Genomic DNA, 16,991 nt, shown 5'->3' with positions numbered 1-16,991 from the left:
TATAGATTCATGGGCTTCCCCGGTGGCTCATATGGTAAAGAATCAGCCTGCAATGTGGGAGACCTGCATTCAATCCCTGGGGTCGGAAGAGCCTTGGAGAAGGGAATGGCAACCCACTCCAGTATTCTTGCCTGGGAAATCCCATGGACAGAGGAGCCTGGCAGGTTAGAGTCTGTGGGGTCACAAAGAGTCAGATGTGACTGATTCAGTGAATTTCTCCAGAATGATATAGCAGGATGGGAGGACCCAGCTGGTGTAAACAGTGACATCTCACAGATTCAATGAGGCTGAACAAGGAAACTGAAATTAAAGTCTTGTTTATGGTATAGCAATTTCACCTGAAAGGTTGCTGGAAGTGTTTATCCCCTCCAAATCTTTACACAAACTAATTAAGTATGTGAATGCATTGTTGAAGTCATTCAAGGAATCAAGATTTTATTGTTGTGACTTCTTTTAGTAGATTTATCCTGTAGGGTCTGATATATTTATATATGTGGATATATCTCCATCCCTCCCCCAAACGATAGTGAGCAGAGTAAATATAATATGTAATTTATATTTCACAACGTATATCGTATATGTACTTACTGTTATTGACAGAAAAGATAGAGAGGCATTAAATAAATGAGCCAGGAGTCTATTCCCTTTCTTCCCCTCAACTCTGGGGATTCAGAGCAACACGTTGAGTTTTCCCTTGGGGTTCTGTCTTTATAGATAGATAAAATAGCAGGACCACAAGTTCATTTGCATTCATTTGCATGTAATCTGCTACAGCGATCCAGAGTACATTGGGCCTCCTGATGTTTTCAGAGAAGTTTTTTGCTTTTGCTTTTTCTCCCCTTAAGCTTTGTCAAGATAGTCTAAAACATAAATGACATCTAGGGAAAGGAGAGCAAGAACAATGAAAGTAATGATACAAGTGCCTCTGTTTCGTAGTTCTTTTAGTTTCACATTTTCCAGAGACAGAAGTACATTGGGATAAAAATTCAGAAATACTATGAAATGAATTGTTGAGAGGACAACGCTCTGTTTCTTTCCTTCTTAATTGTAACAGAAGTTCACCCAATCTGAATGGTTCAGTCCAGTGCCCCTTATCTCTGCATTTTTATGTTGCTTGTATAAAAAACATGGGTTTGGTATAAATGTGTGCCATGGCTTCATGGGAAAATGACACAAGTTTGTCTTCCATTGAGCTGACACTGGTAGTGGGACCCAGATTTAAATTAAGTTCATATCAAGTGAAATGGATGATCGTATGGAAAAATGCTGTGCTTGCTTTTTTTGTTTTTGTTTTTTTTTTAATCTTTTTGCCTGCACCACACAGCATGTGGAATCTTAGTTTTCCTACGAGGGATTGAAGCTGTACCCCCTGGGAAATCCTGTGACCTGGTTTTGTACTAAGAACTGGGAAGAGAACTTGAATTTGCATGTATCATTTTCTTTTCTTTACTTTTGTAGACAGAGATGGGAAAATCTTGTAAAAGCATAATGTGACACAAAATTTCACAACTTACTTTAAAAAGTTTATTTTGAGGAAACAAGATTTTTCTCTGTTCCTAAATTTGAACTAGTATTGCTTCAGCTTGTTAAGTCACTTCAGTCGTGTCTGACTCTTTGTGACCCTATGGACTATAGCCCACTAGGCTCCTCTATCCTTAGGATTCTCCAGACAAGAATACTGGAGTATCTTGCTATGCCCTCCTCTTTCTGGAGATCTTCCCAACCCAGGGATTGAACCTGGGAGTCTTATGCCTCCTGCATTGGCTGGCAGGCAAATTCTTTACCACTGAGCTATCAGAGAAGCCTGCTTCAGCCTAATGCATTTGAACCAAAGGGGAAATATAAGAAATGAAACATATTAGACAAGTAATACACTCTACAGCAGAAACTTCTAGCACCTTAAAAGAAAAATAAGCAAATCTGTTTCAGTATTTTAATAGTTGTATTTATTATAATAAATATCAAAATTTATAGTTTAAAGTCATACTGTTTCTTTAGAAGTTTATTTTGTGACATCAGTACCTCTTGGCATTAGCATTGTGGGGTGCTGAATCAGACATGAACTTCACATCCCCCCAAAAAAGATATACTAGGTGTGATGCTATTGAAACAGCAGCTGCATTATTTAAATTTCCTACAGACTAATGTTGCAAATATTTGAATTGAAGTAAATGTTTTTACTGAACAAGTTTGTACTGTCTCGAGTAAGAACAAGTTGACTTGGAGATTCCCTTGCAGTTCAGTGGTTGAGACTTCACTCTTGCAATGCAGGGGGTGCAGGTTCAACCCGTGGTCAGGGAGCTAAGATCTGACATGCCTTGTGGCATGACAAAAAAATTAAATAAATAAGCAACAAGGATTAAAACAAACAAAAAAAGAGCAAGTTGAATAGGAAGGATGCAAAGGTCTTCAGATAGTCTTGAAAAAGCCTGCATTTGGAGTGGGTAAAGAGAAATTCATCATGTCGTTCCTTGGTTCCATGTGATTGGGATGCAAAAGTTCCATTCTGGAGATGACAGATAAGACGTACTTAAAAAACACATGTGCGGGATTTCTCTGGTGGTCCAGTGGTTAAGAATCTGCCTTGCAATGCAGGGAACCCAGGTTCAGTTTCTGGTGGGCATCATAGGCCTTGGGGTACTAGGTCTGGGCACCACAGCCAGCGAGTCTGTGTCCTGCAATGAAAGATCCTGCATGACACAGTGAGGATACCCAATGCTGCAACTAAGTTCCGACTCAGCCAAATAAATAAGTAAATATTACGCATACACACTTTAAGACGTTTTTCTTTTGCCTCTTCTGGCACTCAAATGCTCAAGACTGATGCAAGTGATAATTATGGGGGCTCGCTTCACATCTGGAAGGCGATTTGGGAAATCAGAGAGGCAGTTGTGCCACCCTGTTCTAATTTATTATCTGCTGAGCACCAAGTGAGGGGTGGACATCGCAGGGTGTGAAATGTTTGCTGTCTTTGGCCTGAGTCGAGTTGAACAGCTGCTTTCTTCCTCATAAGCAACAGATATTTCCCAGGCCCCCGAAGTTTGGGGGAGTTCCGAGTGATTGGAAGTAAGGGAGAGGGAAGAAAACTGTTTGACTAGTAGGAAGGAAAGTTTGACTAGCAGCTTGGAAACTTTTGAAGTGAACAGCTGGCTTTGAAGATGTTCTAGGATATATGAGAGAGGAGAGAGAAAGCAAAGAAAGCAGTTTGAACAAAGTTCTATAAATGTTTTTACAGTTATTTTTTTCTTTCAGGTGACCTTGTTGAGTCCAAAAAAAGTGGTTGATTGGGATAAGTCATACAGTTTATAAACTTGAAAGCTGCTTACTTTTGAGAAGCCAGCAATTGAGATAGGAGTACAGCTCTCACTGCCCCTGAATGAGAAGGGGAGAGGGGGAGAGAGGGAGAGAGAGATGAATTTCCATTAAGAACAGCCAACCATTGGGCAAGTGTGTGGCTATAACCACCCCCTCACAAGTTCACTCAGGTATTAGAAGATGCAGACTTTGTATGTGGTGGAAGGTGGCAGGTATGTTTCATTTCCTTGGAGGGATGAAGGCAGAAGTTTCTCGATGAAGATGCCATCATACTCTAGTGTGTGTGTGTGTGTGTGTGTGTGTGTTAAGTCACTTCAGTCTGACTCTTTGCGACCCTTTGGACTGCAGCCCACCAGGCTCCTCTGTCCATGGGATGTACCAGGCAAGAATATTGGAGTGGATTGCCATTTCTTTCTCCAGGGGATCTTCCCAACCCAGGGATCAAACCCACGTCTCTTGTGTCTCCTGCATCAGCAAGCAGGTTCTTTACCACTAGCACCACCTGGGAAGCCCCAGAAACTCACTAGAGACCAAGACAATTCTAAAGAGCCCAGGGTTGGCCAGGAGTGCCGGTGGCTCTGGGGAGTGGCAGGATCGGGGCAGGAATTCGGGAGGATGGGATCTCAGGTAACACAGTTGCAGGTCCTACGCTCACTCGGAAGGAGGCTGCTGGATCATTCCCAGTATGGCTGGGTGAGCGGCCTAAGAACGCTTGCGGCTCTTGAAGAGAACTTGGACGGGAGGGCTTTGTGTCTTTGAGGTGTAAGCAAACATCCTGGGTCGGTAGAAGTCAGACACTCTGATGTTAGAGGCGGCCCAGAGGTTTCCTTCATCCTTGGAACTGTCCAGATGCTTCTGTCTGGCCGAGGCAGTGGTGGGCTTGGGTGGGCCGCTCCCTTACCTCACTGGGCACTTTGCAGTCATAGTCCTGGCTGTCGGTAGCTGGTGTCCGGAGGAGATGCCCCCGTGGGAGCAGCTCTTCTGCCCGCACTCTTTCCTAAAAATTTCTTCCAGTACTTTCTCCTGGTGGTGGGAGAGGGGCGGCTGCTGCTAGAGGGGCTGTTAGGCCCTCTGGCTCCTCTGGCCCTCGGGTGGGCAGACCTCAGCCCCTTTCTCCTCCGGGCTGGGGTTGGGCAGCAGAGATAAAGGGGCCTGAAAGCCAGGCCTGGTGAGGGTGGGGTCTATTTGAAGAATGGGTGATGAGGGTGGCACGCGTCCTTGTCAGGGGACAGCGACCCGGTCTGATCTGTTTTGCAAGGTCGCTTTGGTGACTGGATCAAGGCCAACGAGGCCAAGCGGGGAAGGAGACAAGAAAACCCAGTCAGGAGGTGGGAGGTTTTCATGTTGTGGCCCATGGAGCGTGTACTGTTGCGTTCAGACGAGTCAGGACGAACCTCAGGATCATAGTCTGATTTATGATGCCGTTTGTCAGGAACCTCACCTCTGCTGGAAGCAGTAAAGCGAGGACTTCAAGCCTGGCCTCCTCTTTGCGTTTCCTCGTTGGCTAGCTGTGGACTTCCATTTTGATCCCGTGTTATTTCCCTGTTGGAAATCTGATGATGAATGTTTTGAAGGGGGGCAGTAGACTCAGGCCGCCACCCTGTGTCCATCCAGCCTGTCGTTTCAGACGTGAGGGAATGACCTGTCCAGGCACGTGCAAACATCTTAACTGTTTTTGCAGAGAGCTTCCCACCCCTATGCTGTACTGCAGACTTCGAGGCCATTACCTCAAATATAGGACATTTTATTGGTAAGAAAGGAAGCATCTTCTCTAAAAAAAAAAAAAAATTCATTTCTTTCAATTTCCCCACTCGGTCAGTTCTGTGACATTGGCAAAAGCAGAAGTGGAGTAGATGCGGTTGCTTGCTGTGACCTGGGCATCCTGACTGGAGCCTTGCGATCTTTAGCAGAAAGGCTTTTGAAGAACTTTTAATTCCCAAACCCTGCCTGCATCTAAGTAAGTGGCTCTGCAGTCTTAGACACATAGTGCGTGACAGCTGACGGAACTGTGCAACGGGCTGGCCAGTGGTCTGTCCCAGGCGAAATGTGTGTGCGTCTTTTCGGTGGTCTAAGAGTTCTGTTTTCCCTGGTAGGGTCGTTTATTCCTTCCAAAGAAAGAGCCCATTGGGAGGTGAAAAGTGGCAGGGGAGATACTTCTCGGAATGAATGAATGAATGAATAGAAGAAATGGCATAACCTACAAATGCACACAGCATCGCTCTGTGTGTGTCTATCTAGGAATCACTTCCCCTAAAGGAAGACTACAGTCTGAAGCGTTATCTTGTAGTGAATACTATTCAAGAAGTAAATCAAGCCATTAGCTTATGTGTCAGAGCTCTGAGGGCACCAAGCTCTCAGCATGTCACGTTGCTTCGTTACTCCTCATGGGGAAATAACCGGAGGTTAGGAAACATACCTAAACTGATGAATTGGAAGTGGCAGCAGAGACGGGTGTGAACTTGAGGGTTCAGACCCCAGAATTCCAGGGCCTTTCCCTCAATGGAGAGACAGATGTATTTCCTTATATATTTAGGTGCATTTGTACATGTCCTCTTCCATCTGTGCTGGAATGACATAGCCAACTAGAGTTCCTGCGTTTCTGAGTATCTCATGGGAAGTGTGGTTGAGGTGTGTCCCCAGATGTAGCATTCCCTGTTGGCTCCTGAATTCTCAGTTTCCCACCAGAATTCCTCCTGGGAGGGGTATCCTGGCATCTGGATTCTTAAAAGCTTCCCTGGAGGTTCTGATTCATATGCTTGGTTGCTCGGTCATGTCCGACTCTCCAGCCCCATGGACTGTACTCCACGGGGCTCCTCTGTCTATGGGATTTCCCAGGGAATAATACTGGAGTGGGTTGCCATTTCCTTCTCCAGGGCATCTTCCCGACCCAGGGATCGAACCTGGGTCTGCTGCATTGCAGGCAGACTCTTTACCATCTGAGCCACCAGGGAAGCCCGCCAATTGGGCATTAGGGAGCCTTTGCACTGGCAATGTTTATTTCTGGGGATTTCTTGGCCCTGTGAGGCAGGCAGGGGTGTGGGTTAAAACCATGGCCTTGGCATCAGGCAGTCCTGAGTGGGGGACTGGGCTTCTTTGCGTGGTAGCCCTGGAACCCTTGGGCTGTGGCTCAGCTTCTTTGAGCTGCTGTTTGTTCGTCTGTACGGGGAGAAAAATGTCCGAGGGCTGACTGGAGGATTAGGAGATGTTGCGTGTAAAACAGCGTGGCACGTGTCCACCACTTAAAAAGTACCAGCTGTTATGAGTATAGGCTGCATTGAGGGACACTGGAGGACTCAGGGCGTCTGCAGGTGGACTGATTGCCTCTGCTGTCTTCCTGTTTCCCTCAGGATGGCTCCCTGGGAAACATCGATGACCTGGCTCAGCAGTATGCAGATTACTACAATACCTGCTTTTCCGACGTGTGTGAGAGGATGGAGGAGCTGCGGAAAAGGCGCGTTTCCCAGGACCTGGACGTGGTGAGTGGGATCCCGCGAATATGCACTTGCCCAGCCAGTCTGCTCCTGGTCCAGTGTCCCCTCTCTCACCCTCTAACGCTTGCCCGTGGATCATTTTGCTGCACTACTTTGAGATAAAAGAATTCAGATCCCCAAAGGATTAATCCAGTTCTGTGGATATCAGACAATAAGTATCAGTAGGGGCCACAGTGATCAAATTTTTGTGCTTATGAAAATATCGCATGGAAAGGATATTTTTACGCTAGACTGATATACACTACATTTTTACTGACTTTAAGCCAAAAGGAGGTCTAGGCTAGTTCTTTCCTTTCTTCCTTTGTTTTCTTCTTTTTGTTTTCAACATGATAAAGTTTAAAGAAGCAAGAAACCATCCTAATTTCTCACCTAGTAATAACCCACATGGGTGTTTCAGCAAGTCACTGTTGGGGGCATTTTTACATCAGCTATATAATTCTTGCTTTTATATTTTTTTTATTATAGTTCTGTGTTATTAAGACTTCTTTGTTATCACCATTTTTCATGGCTATAGTTCTTCTCTCAGGTGCATTGAAATTCATTTGTCTGTTTTGTGAAAACCTTTATGTGTATGGTTAGTGGAGAATTTGAAGTTGCATGTGATAAGTAGTAAATAAATAGCTTGCTGCTACTGCTGCTGTTAAGTCGCTTCAGTCATGTCTGACTCTGTGCGACCCCATAGACGGCAGCCCACCAGGCTCCCCCATCCCTGGGATTCTCCAGGCAAGAACACTGGAGTGGGTTGCCATTTCCTTCTCCAATGCATGAAAGTGAAAAGTGAAAATGAAAGTGAAGTCGCTCAGTCGTGTCTGACACTTAGTGACCCCATGGACTGCAACCTGCCAGGCTCCTCCATCCATGGGATTTTCCAGGCAAGAGGACTGGAGTGGGTTAGGTCCGTATAATCTCTGGGCTTCCCAGGTGGCGCTAGTGGTAAAGAACCTGCCTGCCAATGCATGATACATAAGAGATGCAGGTTTGAGTCCTGGGTCGGGAAGATTCCCTGGAGGAGGGCATGGGAACCCACTCCAGTATTCTCGCCTGGAGAAACCCGTAGACAGTGGAGCCTGGAGGGCTGTGGTCCACAGGATTGCAAAGAGTCAGACACGACTGAAGTGCCTTAGCACGCATGCATGCCATAAAATCTATTTGTATGCCAGTATGTCCATGCTATTGTTGTTTAGTCGCTAGGTCTGTCTGACTCTTTGTGACTCCATGGACTGTAGCCCTCCAGGCTCCTCTGTCCATGGGATTTCCCAGGCAGGAATGCTGGAATGGATTGCCATTTCCTTCTCCAGAGGATCTTCCTGACCCAGAGATCAAACCCATGGATTCTTTACCACTGAGCCGCCTGGGAAGCTCTTTGAGTAACAACACCTCTTGCCTTAAAAAAAAAAAAAAAAAAAAAAGGCACACTGATTCTGTTGAATCCTTGTTTTGTGATTTTCTATAATTATTTTATTACTGATTCCTTTTATAAAAAACCTATTATAAAAACCTATTGGATGGAGAAGGAAATGGCAACCCACTCCAGTATTCTTGCCTGGGAAAGTCCATGGACAGAGGAGCCTGGCGGGCTGCAGTCCATGGGGTTATATGACTAAGCATGTGTGCACGAGGGTGGAGGGAGATGGGTTGGTAGCAATAAACTGGTAGAACTTAAAAAAAAACCTATTGGGTAAGGATGTTACAAAAGATCTATTGGAAGAGGGATCCAACAAGTAGTTCAGGCACTGCAGCTGTTATATTCCATGAGCACATGATTCACTTCCTTTGTAGGTAAGGTGCTAGTGCTCTTACGCACTTTCATTTTTTTCCTTAGCTCAATCCACCTAAAGATTTCTTATAGCATAACTGTCACATAATTACTGATCCTTTTTCCTCTCTGATTTAGTATTCCACATGGGTGGGAGTTGGTATAACAGAGTCAACTGAGGCTGAGAAACATCAGTTGGGGGCAGAAAGCCATCACCTCAGGAGCCTGACACCACGGCCCAAGCAGGCACGGGGCGTCATTGTTATTAAGGGCGTCTTTCTTACAACTTTGCCCCCTGGCCTGTGTCAGTGGGAGAGAGGTGTTTCCTTTCTTCTAAGAAAGTATTCTTATGTGGGAAAAGACTTTTAAAATGCATTAGGCTAACCTGCTGGGACAAGGTTGATGCTTTTCCTTTTGGCAAGATTGCTGCCAAACAATTACCTAATTATCCCACTGAGTTCTTGAATGTTGTGATTTTGACGTTGAATAATAGTCTGGTCGGATACTCTGTGGCTTCCTAGGACACTTCACCAAGCAAGGAAATGATGGCTGTGAACTGGCAGATGATGCTTGATCCTCAACTACTCTCCCCCAAATTCTAGTTGGTTAAGAGTTGGGGTTCCCATAATTATCCCACAGTGTTTGGGAAGCTTGGAGAGCAGCTTCTTGGTAGGAAAGGAAGCCTTCCTGGAGGTGGGATAAATAACTTCTTCCCATTTAGACAGATGGGCCTCATTTGGTGTGCTCCGTTCCAGAGCTTCAGAAGACAGCGTGGGAGAAAATGCCACAGGAGCTAAATTAGTTCTCATCAGAGTTGCGGGAATGTGATGGTGGGTAACATTGATGGGAGCCAATTCCAGCCAGGCTGGAAACTCCTCATCCTTTCAACTGTAGTTAGTGAGAAAAGTAAGATCCAAGTCATCATATTCAGGTTCTCTTTCTATGAGATTCCAAACAAGAGCTGAAGACCAAGTTAGATGCCACATGGTTCTCATTATTCAGGAATCCATAAGCTGGAGACTTAAAAAGCATTTTAAAAAAATTAAAAAAGAAATCTTTTGGCTTCTCTGCATGGCATGCCAAATATTAGTTCCTTGACCAGGAATCGAAGCCAAACCCCTTGCATTGGTAGCGAGGAGTCAACCGCTGGACCACCAGGGAAATCCCTAGAGGTGTTTTAAGGTCATCATTGAGGCCATACTTGCAACTCTGGTGACTTGGGGAAAGCTGCCTCTTACAGTAATTAACCGGAGAAGGCAATGACACCCCACTCCAGTACTCTTGCCTGGAGAATCCCATGGACAGAGGAGCCTGGTAGGCTGCAGTTGCTATGGGGTCGGACATGGCTGAGTGACTTCACTTTCACTTTTCACTTTCATGCGTTGGAGAAGGAAATGGCAACCCACTCCAGTGTTCTTGCCTGGAGAATCCCAGGGATAGTGGAGCCTGGTGTGCTGCTGTCTATGGGGTCATACAGACTCGCACACGACTGAAGCAACGTATGAGCAGCAGCAGCAGCAGTGATTAGCTCATTACAGATTGAGTCCCGATGGAGAGCGATTTTCTCTATGTCAGTGGGAGAGAGGTGTTTCCTTTCTTCTAAGAAAGACTGAAAAGCTGTAACTTTCAGTCCATAATGCTACTCTTTATTGCATCAGATTTTACCTGTACTTCTAGACTTTGAATTTTGCCTTCAGACAAGTAGGCCAACTTCTTTCCTGCTCTGCTGTTGGGGCAGCTTTGGGTCTGAGGACCTGCAGTGTAAATCCTTCTTTTCTGGGCTGGTAAGCAGCCCTGTCAAAAGCAGAAGTGAGATGACTTGGAGAAGAAATAATCCACCAACAGCACTAAGAGGAAATAGTAACACATTAGGATTCTAAAGCATTTTCTAGGGGAAAAATGTAACATCAAGCTTGGGGTGTCCTCTGTAGAAAAAATCCTTAGAGACAGCCTTGAGGATGGAGAGTTTGGTGATGGTTTAAATAGGTCTTTCGGGTTTGTTTCATTTCAAATCCTCTGGGTGAATTTGGGGGATTGAGGAAATGGTCTATAGATGGAACATATTTAGATATTTCTTTGGCTTTAAAAAGTCCAAAAACTGCAGTGTCCTTAAGAGCTAATTACATACCAACTGGAGAACGAACAAGCCCAAAAGTCACCCTACCCATAGAGATGCTTGACTTAACCCTGAAAAATAAAAGGTTTTGATAATTATGTTAGTAATTAACTTTCTGGACTGGATATCAAACTACTTCTCCAGGACCTAATCACCTGGCCCCTGACTGGAATAAAGCACTTACTTGATAAAGTGTTTTGGGGGGCCAGTTAGTTTAGATGGAGGTAACAGAGAGAGGACAGATGGGTGAAAATTCAACAGCATAAGCAGGGATTGTGATTCAAATGTATAGCTATCGTGAGAGTTTTTATTTAGCACCAAATGGGCCCTAAAGGGACTGTGTATTTGGACCGCAGCCTTTGCCTCTGCTGGGGATCAGGACATTAGCTCTCTTGAACAGCAGGGAAGTTGCCTGTATTTCCATACATTTGGCACATCCCTGAGCACCATGTGTGTTTTTGGCTGCGAGAAGCTGCATTTGGAAACGACAGCAGCTTCCCAAGTCCATAATGGGCTCATCTCTAGTGATGCTAAGTCTGACATCTGTCAAAGTGACAGTGGCCAGGAGAGAGACACTCTCAAGGTAGCCTCTTATTACTGGCCACGTCAGCTGCCTTGGCATCTTTGAAGTTGAGTCTGCTTGGATGTTGGCAGAAACAAGTTTGTGTGGTGGTTGGTGCAGCACATCCCTGATGGAAAAGTTACCACTGTAAAGTGGGACCCTGTTCATGATGCTGGATCTCCATACAGATTGTTAACCCATCTGTGTGGGCACCAGGACCTAGGAGCCCAGGCAAGATGCACTCAGGTCTTTAAGGATTCGGAATATAAATACAAATTTTGCGCAGTATCTCAGAGGATATCAGAATGGGCTATCAGAGTCATTGCTGATGGTGTAGGGATAATTCTGGGGCATGATTATTGTTCCTTGCAATTTTCATAATTTAATCTTTCAAGGTATAATTCTGGACTAAGAGGCAGTAAAAGTGGGATCTGTCATGACTAGAGATGATTCTTGGGGCTTCTTCAGATGGTATCATTCCCACTCCAAGCCCAGGTGGGAGTCCTAGCCTCTGTGGTTGTCACAGTGGCAAAAGAGGGTGAGAAGCATGATGGCAAGATGGGGGACTCGGGGTTTAAATTCTGGCCATTGTACTTAGCTGACAAGTTGAGTAGCCTATCTAAGTTTCAGTTTCCCCTTCTATAAAATGGGATAAAAATATCTCGTAAAGTCGTTACCAGGATTAAATGGGGAAATTGCTATAAAACACCTGGTTCATCATCATAGTGAAAGCGCAGTCGCTCAGTCGTGTCCGACTCTTTGCGACCGCATGGACTATGGCTCACCAGGCTCCTCTGTCCATGGGGTTTTCCAGGCAAGAGTACTGGAGTGGGGTGCCATTTCCTTCTGCAGTGTTCTTGGGCTTCCCTTGTGGCTCAGCTGGTAAAGAATCCGCCTGCAGTGCGGGAGACCTGGGTTCAATCCCTGGGTTGGGAAGATCCCCTGGAGTAGGGAAAGGCTACCCACTCCAGTATTCTGGCCTGGAGAATTCCACGGACAGTCCATGGGGTCACAAAGAGTCGGACACGACTGAGCAACTTTCACATGACCCCCAAATCATCATCATGAGAGACCTGTAACTGCCTGTTTCTTTTCCTTCCCTTTTATTCCTGGTTCAAAAACCCCTGTAGTGATGCTGGAGTGTCTGTGATTTGTACTTCATTAATATTTATTCATATGAGTGCAGGGATTTCTTTTAGCTTTTATTTTGGGATGTTTCAAACATATACAAACAGCACTGTGTAACAAACGCCCTGTGCCCTTCAGCAGGTACCAGCATCCTGACTTCTCCCTTCATCTTTACTCTTACGCCTGCTTAATTATTATTTTTTGAAAGTTTCTTGTTTGTGAAGTCCAATTTATACATCCAAATACAGGCATCTGAGCTATCCGATTTTGCCAAGAGGATAGTCACATCACCCCCATCCTAGCATGGCACAGAACACAGCCATCTCCCTGCATAGTTCCCTGATGTCCCTTCTCAGTAAATCCTGGTTTGAGGACAGGGATATTTGTCGGTCTGTTTTGGTCCTTTCTGTATGCAGTGCATGGCACATAATAGGTACTCAGTGAGTATTTGCTGAATTTATTTGTATATGTCATTATTTAAGACTATTAAATGAGCCTCAGGCATGTGTCTTGAGACTTTGTCATTCCAGAGATACAAAGATGTATTCTCTATCCAAAAAGGTGTTACAATTGAGTGGGGGTTTTAGACAAGTAAACAGACAGTTTTTTTTTGGCTGTACTTTTTTGGTTTGCGAGATCTTGGTTTCCCATGTAGGGACTGAACCCTGGCCCATGGCTGGGAAAGCACCAAGTCCTCATCATTGGACCACCAGGAATTCCTTAAGCAGACTGTTAAGTACAGGAGTACACAGGAGAGACCGTGACCGTGACCCAGTTTAGTAAAATCAAAGAAGGCTTCCTGGAGGAGGTGATGCCTAAGCCCAACTATAAAGAAACATGAAAGATTAATCTGGTTGGGGAGGGAGGTGTAGACAGTACAGAATAATTTAAGACCGAGGTCACAGAGAAAAAGCCAAAAACGAGAGCGAAAATGTGGCTTTTATGGGCCATGGAGAGTTTACCGTGGCTAGAACCTACGATATAAACACATGTACAGAGAAAAGATACACGCTGTCCTTTCACAGGTCTTGTATTATTAACGATATAAAAAGAATATTGCTTTGATTCATCACCATTCCCAAGACAAAACAAAAATAATCGCCCTTTCGCAATAGTTGTCGGCTGGGCCAAGGTGAACTTGTGGCCTCCCCAAGCCACACAGACTTGTCCAGTCTCCATGGGGGTTTTTGTTTTGTCTTACTGACTGCTCTTCTTTTGTTATTTGCTAGAGACAGCAAAGCCTGTAGAAAACAGGTTTCTTATTACTTTAAGCTCCCTGAATATTCACGAAAAGATAAGGGTTGCCCCCACCTAGGCGCTTAGGGAACACTGGCTGCCCCAGGAGGCTACCAGATTCCTGAATTCTTATTCTCACCCATAGGATCTGTGTTGCAAATTGTCCTGAGTTTAAATATTCAACTGCTGAATGCTAAAGCCCAACTGTTGTGCTAAGGGCATTTGCTTTTGTTTTGTTTCATTTTGTCTTAAAGGACATTATTTGCTAGCTTTGGGCTACTGTTGATTTGCAAATTGCAGTCAGAAACAGTGGGCATTAGATAGTGAATTTGAACCACATTCTGCTGTGGGATTCACACACTTGATATCAAAATACACTGAGCCTTTATGTCTTAAGCCAGATGGTAATACAGTTCTCTGCTCGGGCTCCTCTCAGACAAAGTCCCATTTGTAGTCAAATGTCCAGTCCCAATCTAGTCAGCATTTTTTGTACATTGCACCACGTTAACATAGACATAAACAGGCCTCTTGGCTGCCAGATTTGATCTTGGCATCCTATACCTCTCATAATTGAGAAGGTTTTCATTCTACTTAACAATCAATTTAGGTGTCCTTCCATCCTCTTCAGCTTGGAGACCTTTGTAGACAGCTGTACGTTCTGGAAACTGACAGATTAGATACAATCAGTGATAGGATAGTTGTGTGTGTATATAGAATAGTCCCCATCAGACTTTTCAAATATGAATCAACATCAGCTTCCTTTTCTAGTTTTGCTCCTGAGCGTTCAGAAATGACTGATTTGTTTGTTTGCATTTGTAAAAGCGGTGTGCCTGGGGGGATTAAACACCAAAATAGCATTCTGCTCAAAATACATTTGCTTGCCAGGAAGAAAGTCTGAGCTTTGTAGTTGTTTTCATTTACATACAACAGAGAGAATTCCTAAATGTTAATCAAGTTGACAGTAATTGGGGAGAAAAAACCAGGAATTACAGAGGCCAGAATCTGGGCTCGGAGGGGAAAGGGGTGCCTTTGTTCTTAGAATTGGGACCTTTCAGAGTTGAGTGAGGCCCAGGCCAGGTGCCTTTTTGAAGCCCTGGAATATTAAAACCAGGACTATAGCATGATCTCAGAGTTTACATGTAACAATTAAACACTTCTCACATGGAAGATTACAGTGCAATTTATTTGTGCTAATCACAAGCTAATTATAGGCTATTTAAACATGCTAATTTGTAGCACACTAGAGGCAGTATGGTCTCCCTGTGAGAGAAAACGTAAAGGAGTGTGATTAATGTTTCCTTATTTTCAGTGGGCTTCTGCATCCACATCCACAATGTTATTTGACAATATTGTCAAAGGTCTAAGTTTGAGATCCTTGGCAAAGACTGAGTGGCCCAGGCCAAGGGGTCCACCTGTCCTTTACGGCCCCGGTTGGTTGGAATGACGAGGGTTGGGGGTCTGGAGTGGGATTAGGTAGACGCCTGCAGGGCCCAGACAGAAAGTCAGCAGATGCAGGGTTGCGGGTCTTTGCTGGTGTTGGCCCATACACCTGACATTGACCTTCTGACCTTGTAGATCCACAGCTTATCAGATGAGATGGGGTACGTTCAGGGTAGTGTGGCTGTAGACTAGGTCCTTATTTTACTTTATTTTTTAAATAAAATAAATAAAATATTTATAAAATTGTTTATATTTTATATTTATACTATTATTTATATTTAGTTTTTAAATTTGTTATTGGCTGATGTAGGATTTTAGTTCCCCGACCTGGGATCGAACCCAGGCCCTGGCAGTGAAAGTGCCAATTTCTAACCACTGGACCACCAGGGAATTCCCTAGACTTGGTCCATATTTTAGAGGGATCTCTCACCACAGATCCTGTGCACCAAGCAAAATGACCAAGGACAGAAGGAACTGGGCCCCAGAGCATCAAGTATACTGACTGGCCCTTTCTCTGGCCACCTTCTTTGAGAAGATCATAATACTGGTTTCAGCAGTAATTTTTGCTTTGGAGCTCCTTCCCCCCCCCCCCCCCCGCCCCAGTTTGGAAGCTTTGTGAATTTTATTTTAAATAGAAGAAAGCAAGATGGTAAAATGTTGGGATAATTTGTTCTATGCAGTTGGTTCAGTTCTTCTGGGTTTTTTTTTACCAGTTGGTGTTTAGAAGGACACAAACTAACCTGGTGACTGAAAAATACATCACAGAACCCTCTGAGCATGGTGTTGACTTTCTTTTCATCTCTTGCCATATTTCTCGAAAAAGGACATCAGAGTCTAGCTATTTGCAGGCTTCCCCGCCACTTCCCCATGTCAACCTTTGTTTTAGAAATGGAGGCTTCATTGATCAAGTATAGCAGTGCTGTGAAGAGTTCAGGAGTGAACCAGTTTCTCTCTCTGATTATTCTGAGGCTGGTGCCTAAAGCATTTATTTCTAAGGGGTACTTTGAGACTTTCTGCAATTATTTAGAGTATGAAGATGTTTGAAATTTGTGGTACAGCTATGCCATCCATCTCATGGGCCCCAGCAGAAGCTGATGGAACTTAATCAAAAATAAATCAAGGGTAAGTCCAAACCAGATTGGAAGCACATCATGAATATTCGTGAACATCTGGATATGTTTGTGGGAGTGTATGTTATTTTTTAATGTGTGTGATGGCAGGGACATGCCTTCTTAACAAAGATGCCAAGAGGAGGACAGATTTCCAGCTGTGATTTCAAAGGGCATTTTTGTTTGTGTGTGGATATCCTTTCTCCTGAGCCTATGGGTTTCACTTCTCCAAGATACTCCTTTGATCTCTTTCATCTTTTGGAATCTCTTTTGATAATTTATCTGAATTCTTCATTGGAGTCAGTCACTTGACTCATGAACATTAAAAACCTTTCTTTCTAAGGGAGATTTTCAGCTTAAGTGAAAGTCACTAGTTACTGTTTCTGATGAATCTTTTAAATGCCGGTGATTTTATGATAATTATCAATGAGGCTATTTGGCATTGTTGATCATCGCTTAACCTAATGTGTGTAAAACTCAGGTACTTTATCTGCTTCACTACCTAGAATAGTTGGAATGACTAGAAAGGAAGGGTGAAATGTGAAGAGGCCATAGTAATGATGCTGATAATTATTGCAATAATGACATTTTAAAACTACATTGAAGTTCGTGAGGCATCCACACCTATCACCTTATGTATTTTTAATACCCCTTTGAGACAGGTATTAATAATGTTATAATTTCATTTGGGCAGAGGCAGAAAATAATGCTCCCAAAGGGAGGTCAAATAACCCAGTAGGTAAACTCCATCGCCCACCTGTTTGGTCGTTCTCTGTCTGGGACCTACCTGGAACTTCAGTCAGGGCATTGCCTGATGGGGATGACAATGGCTTGTTGT

General features: G+C 44.2%; 1 protein-coding gene across 2 annotated transcripts in view; it reads left to right on the top strand.

The window, feature by feature from the left end:
- SASH1 (SAM and SH3 domain containing 1) overlaps positions 1 to 16,991 on the top strand; it is a 185,687-nt gene that overhangs the window by 34,125 nt on the left and 134,571 nt on the right. For both annotated transcript variants that reach the window (XM_065931175.1, XM_065931178.1), the window contains exon 2: positions 6,663 to 6,791. In XM_065931175.1, the coding sequence (XP_065787247.1) occupies positions 6,663 to 6,791 (129 nt within the window). The remainder of the gene's footprint in view (positions 1 to 6,662; positions 6,792 to 16,991) is intronic.

Source organism: Muntiacus reevesi, chromosome 3, assembly GCF_963930625.1.
Source record: "Muntiacus reevesi chromosome 3, mMunRee1.1, whole genome shotgun sequence".
Lineage (NCBI taxonomy): Eukaryota > Metazoa > Chordata > Mammalia > Artiodactyla > Cervidae > Muntiacus > Muntiacus reevesi.
Note: the sequence above shows the minus strand (reverse complement) of the source record. Positions and strands in the feature narration are given on the sequence as shown.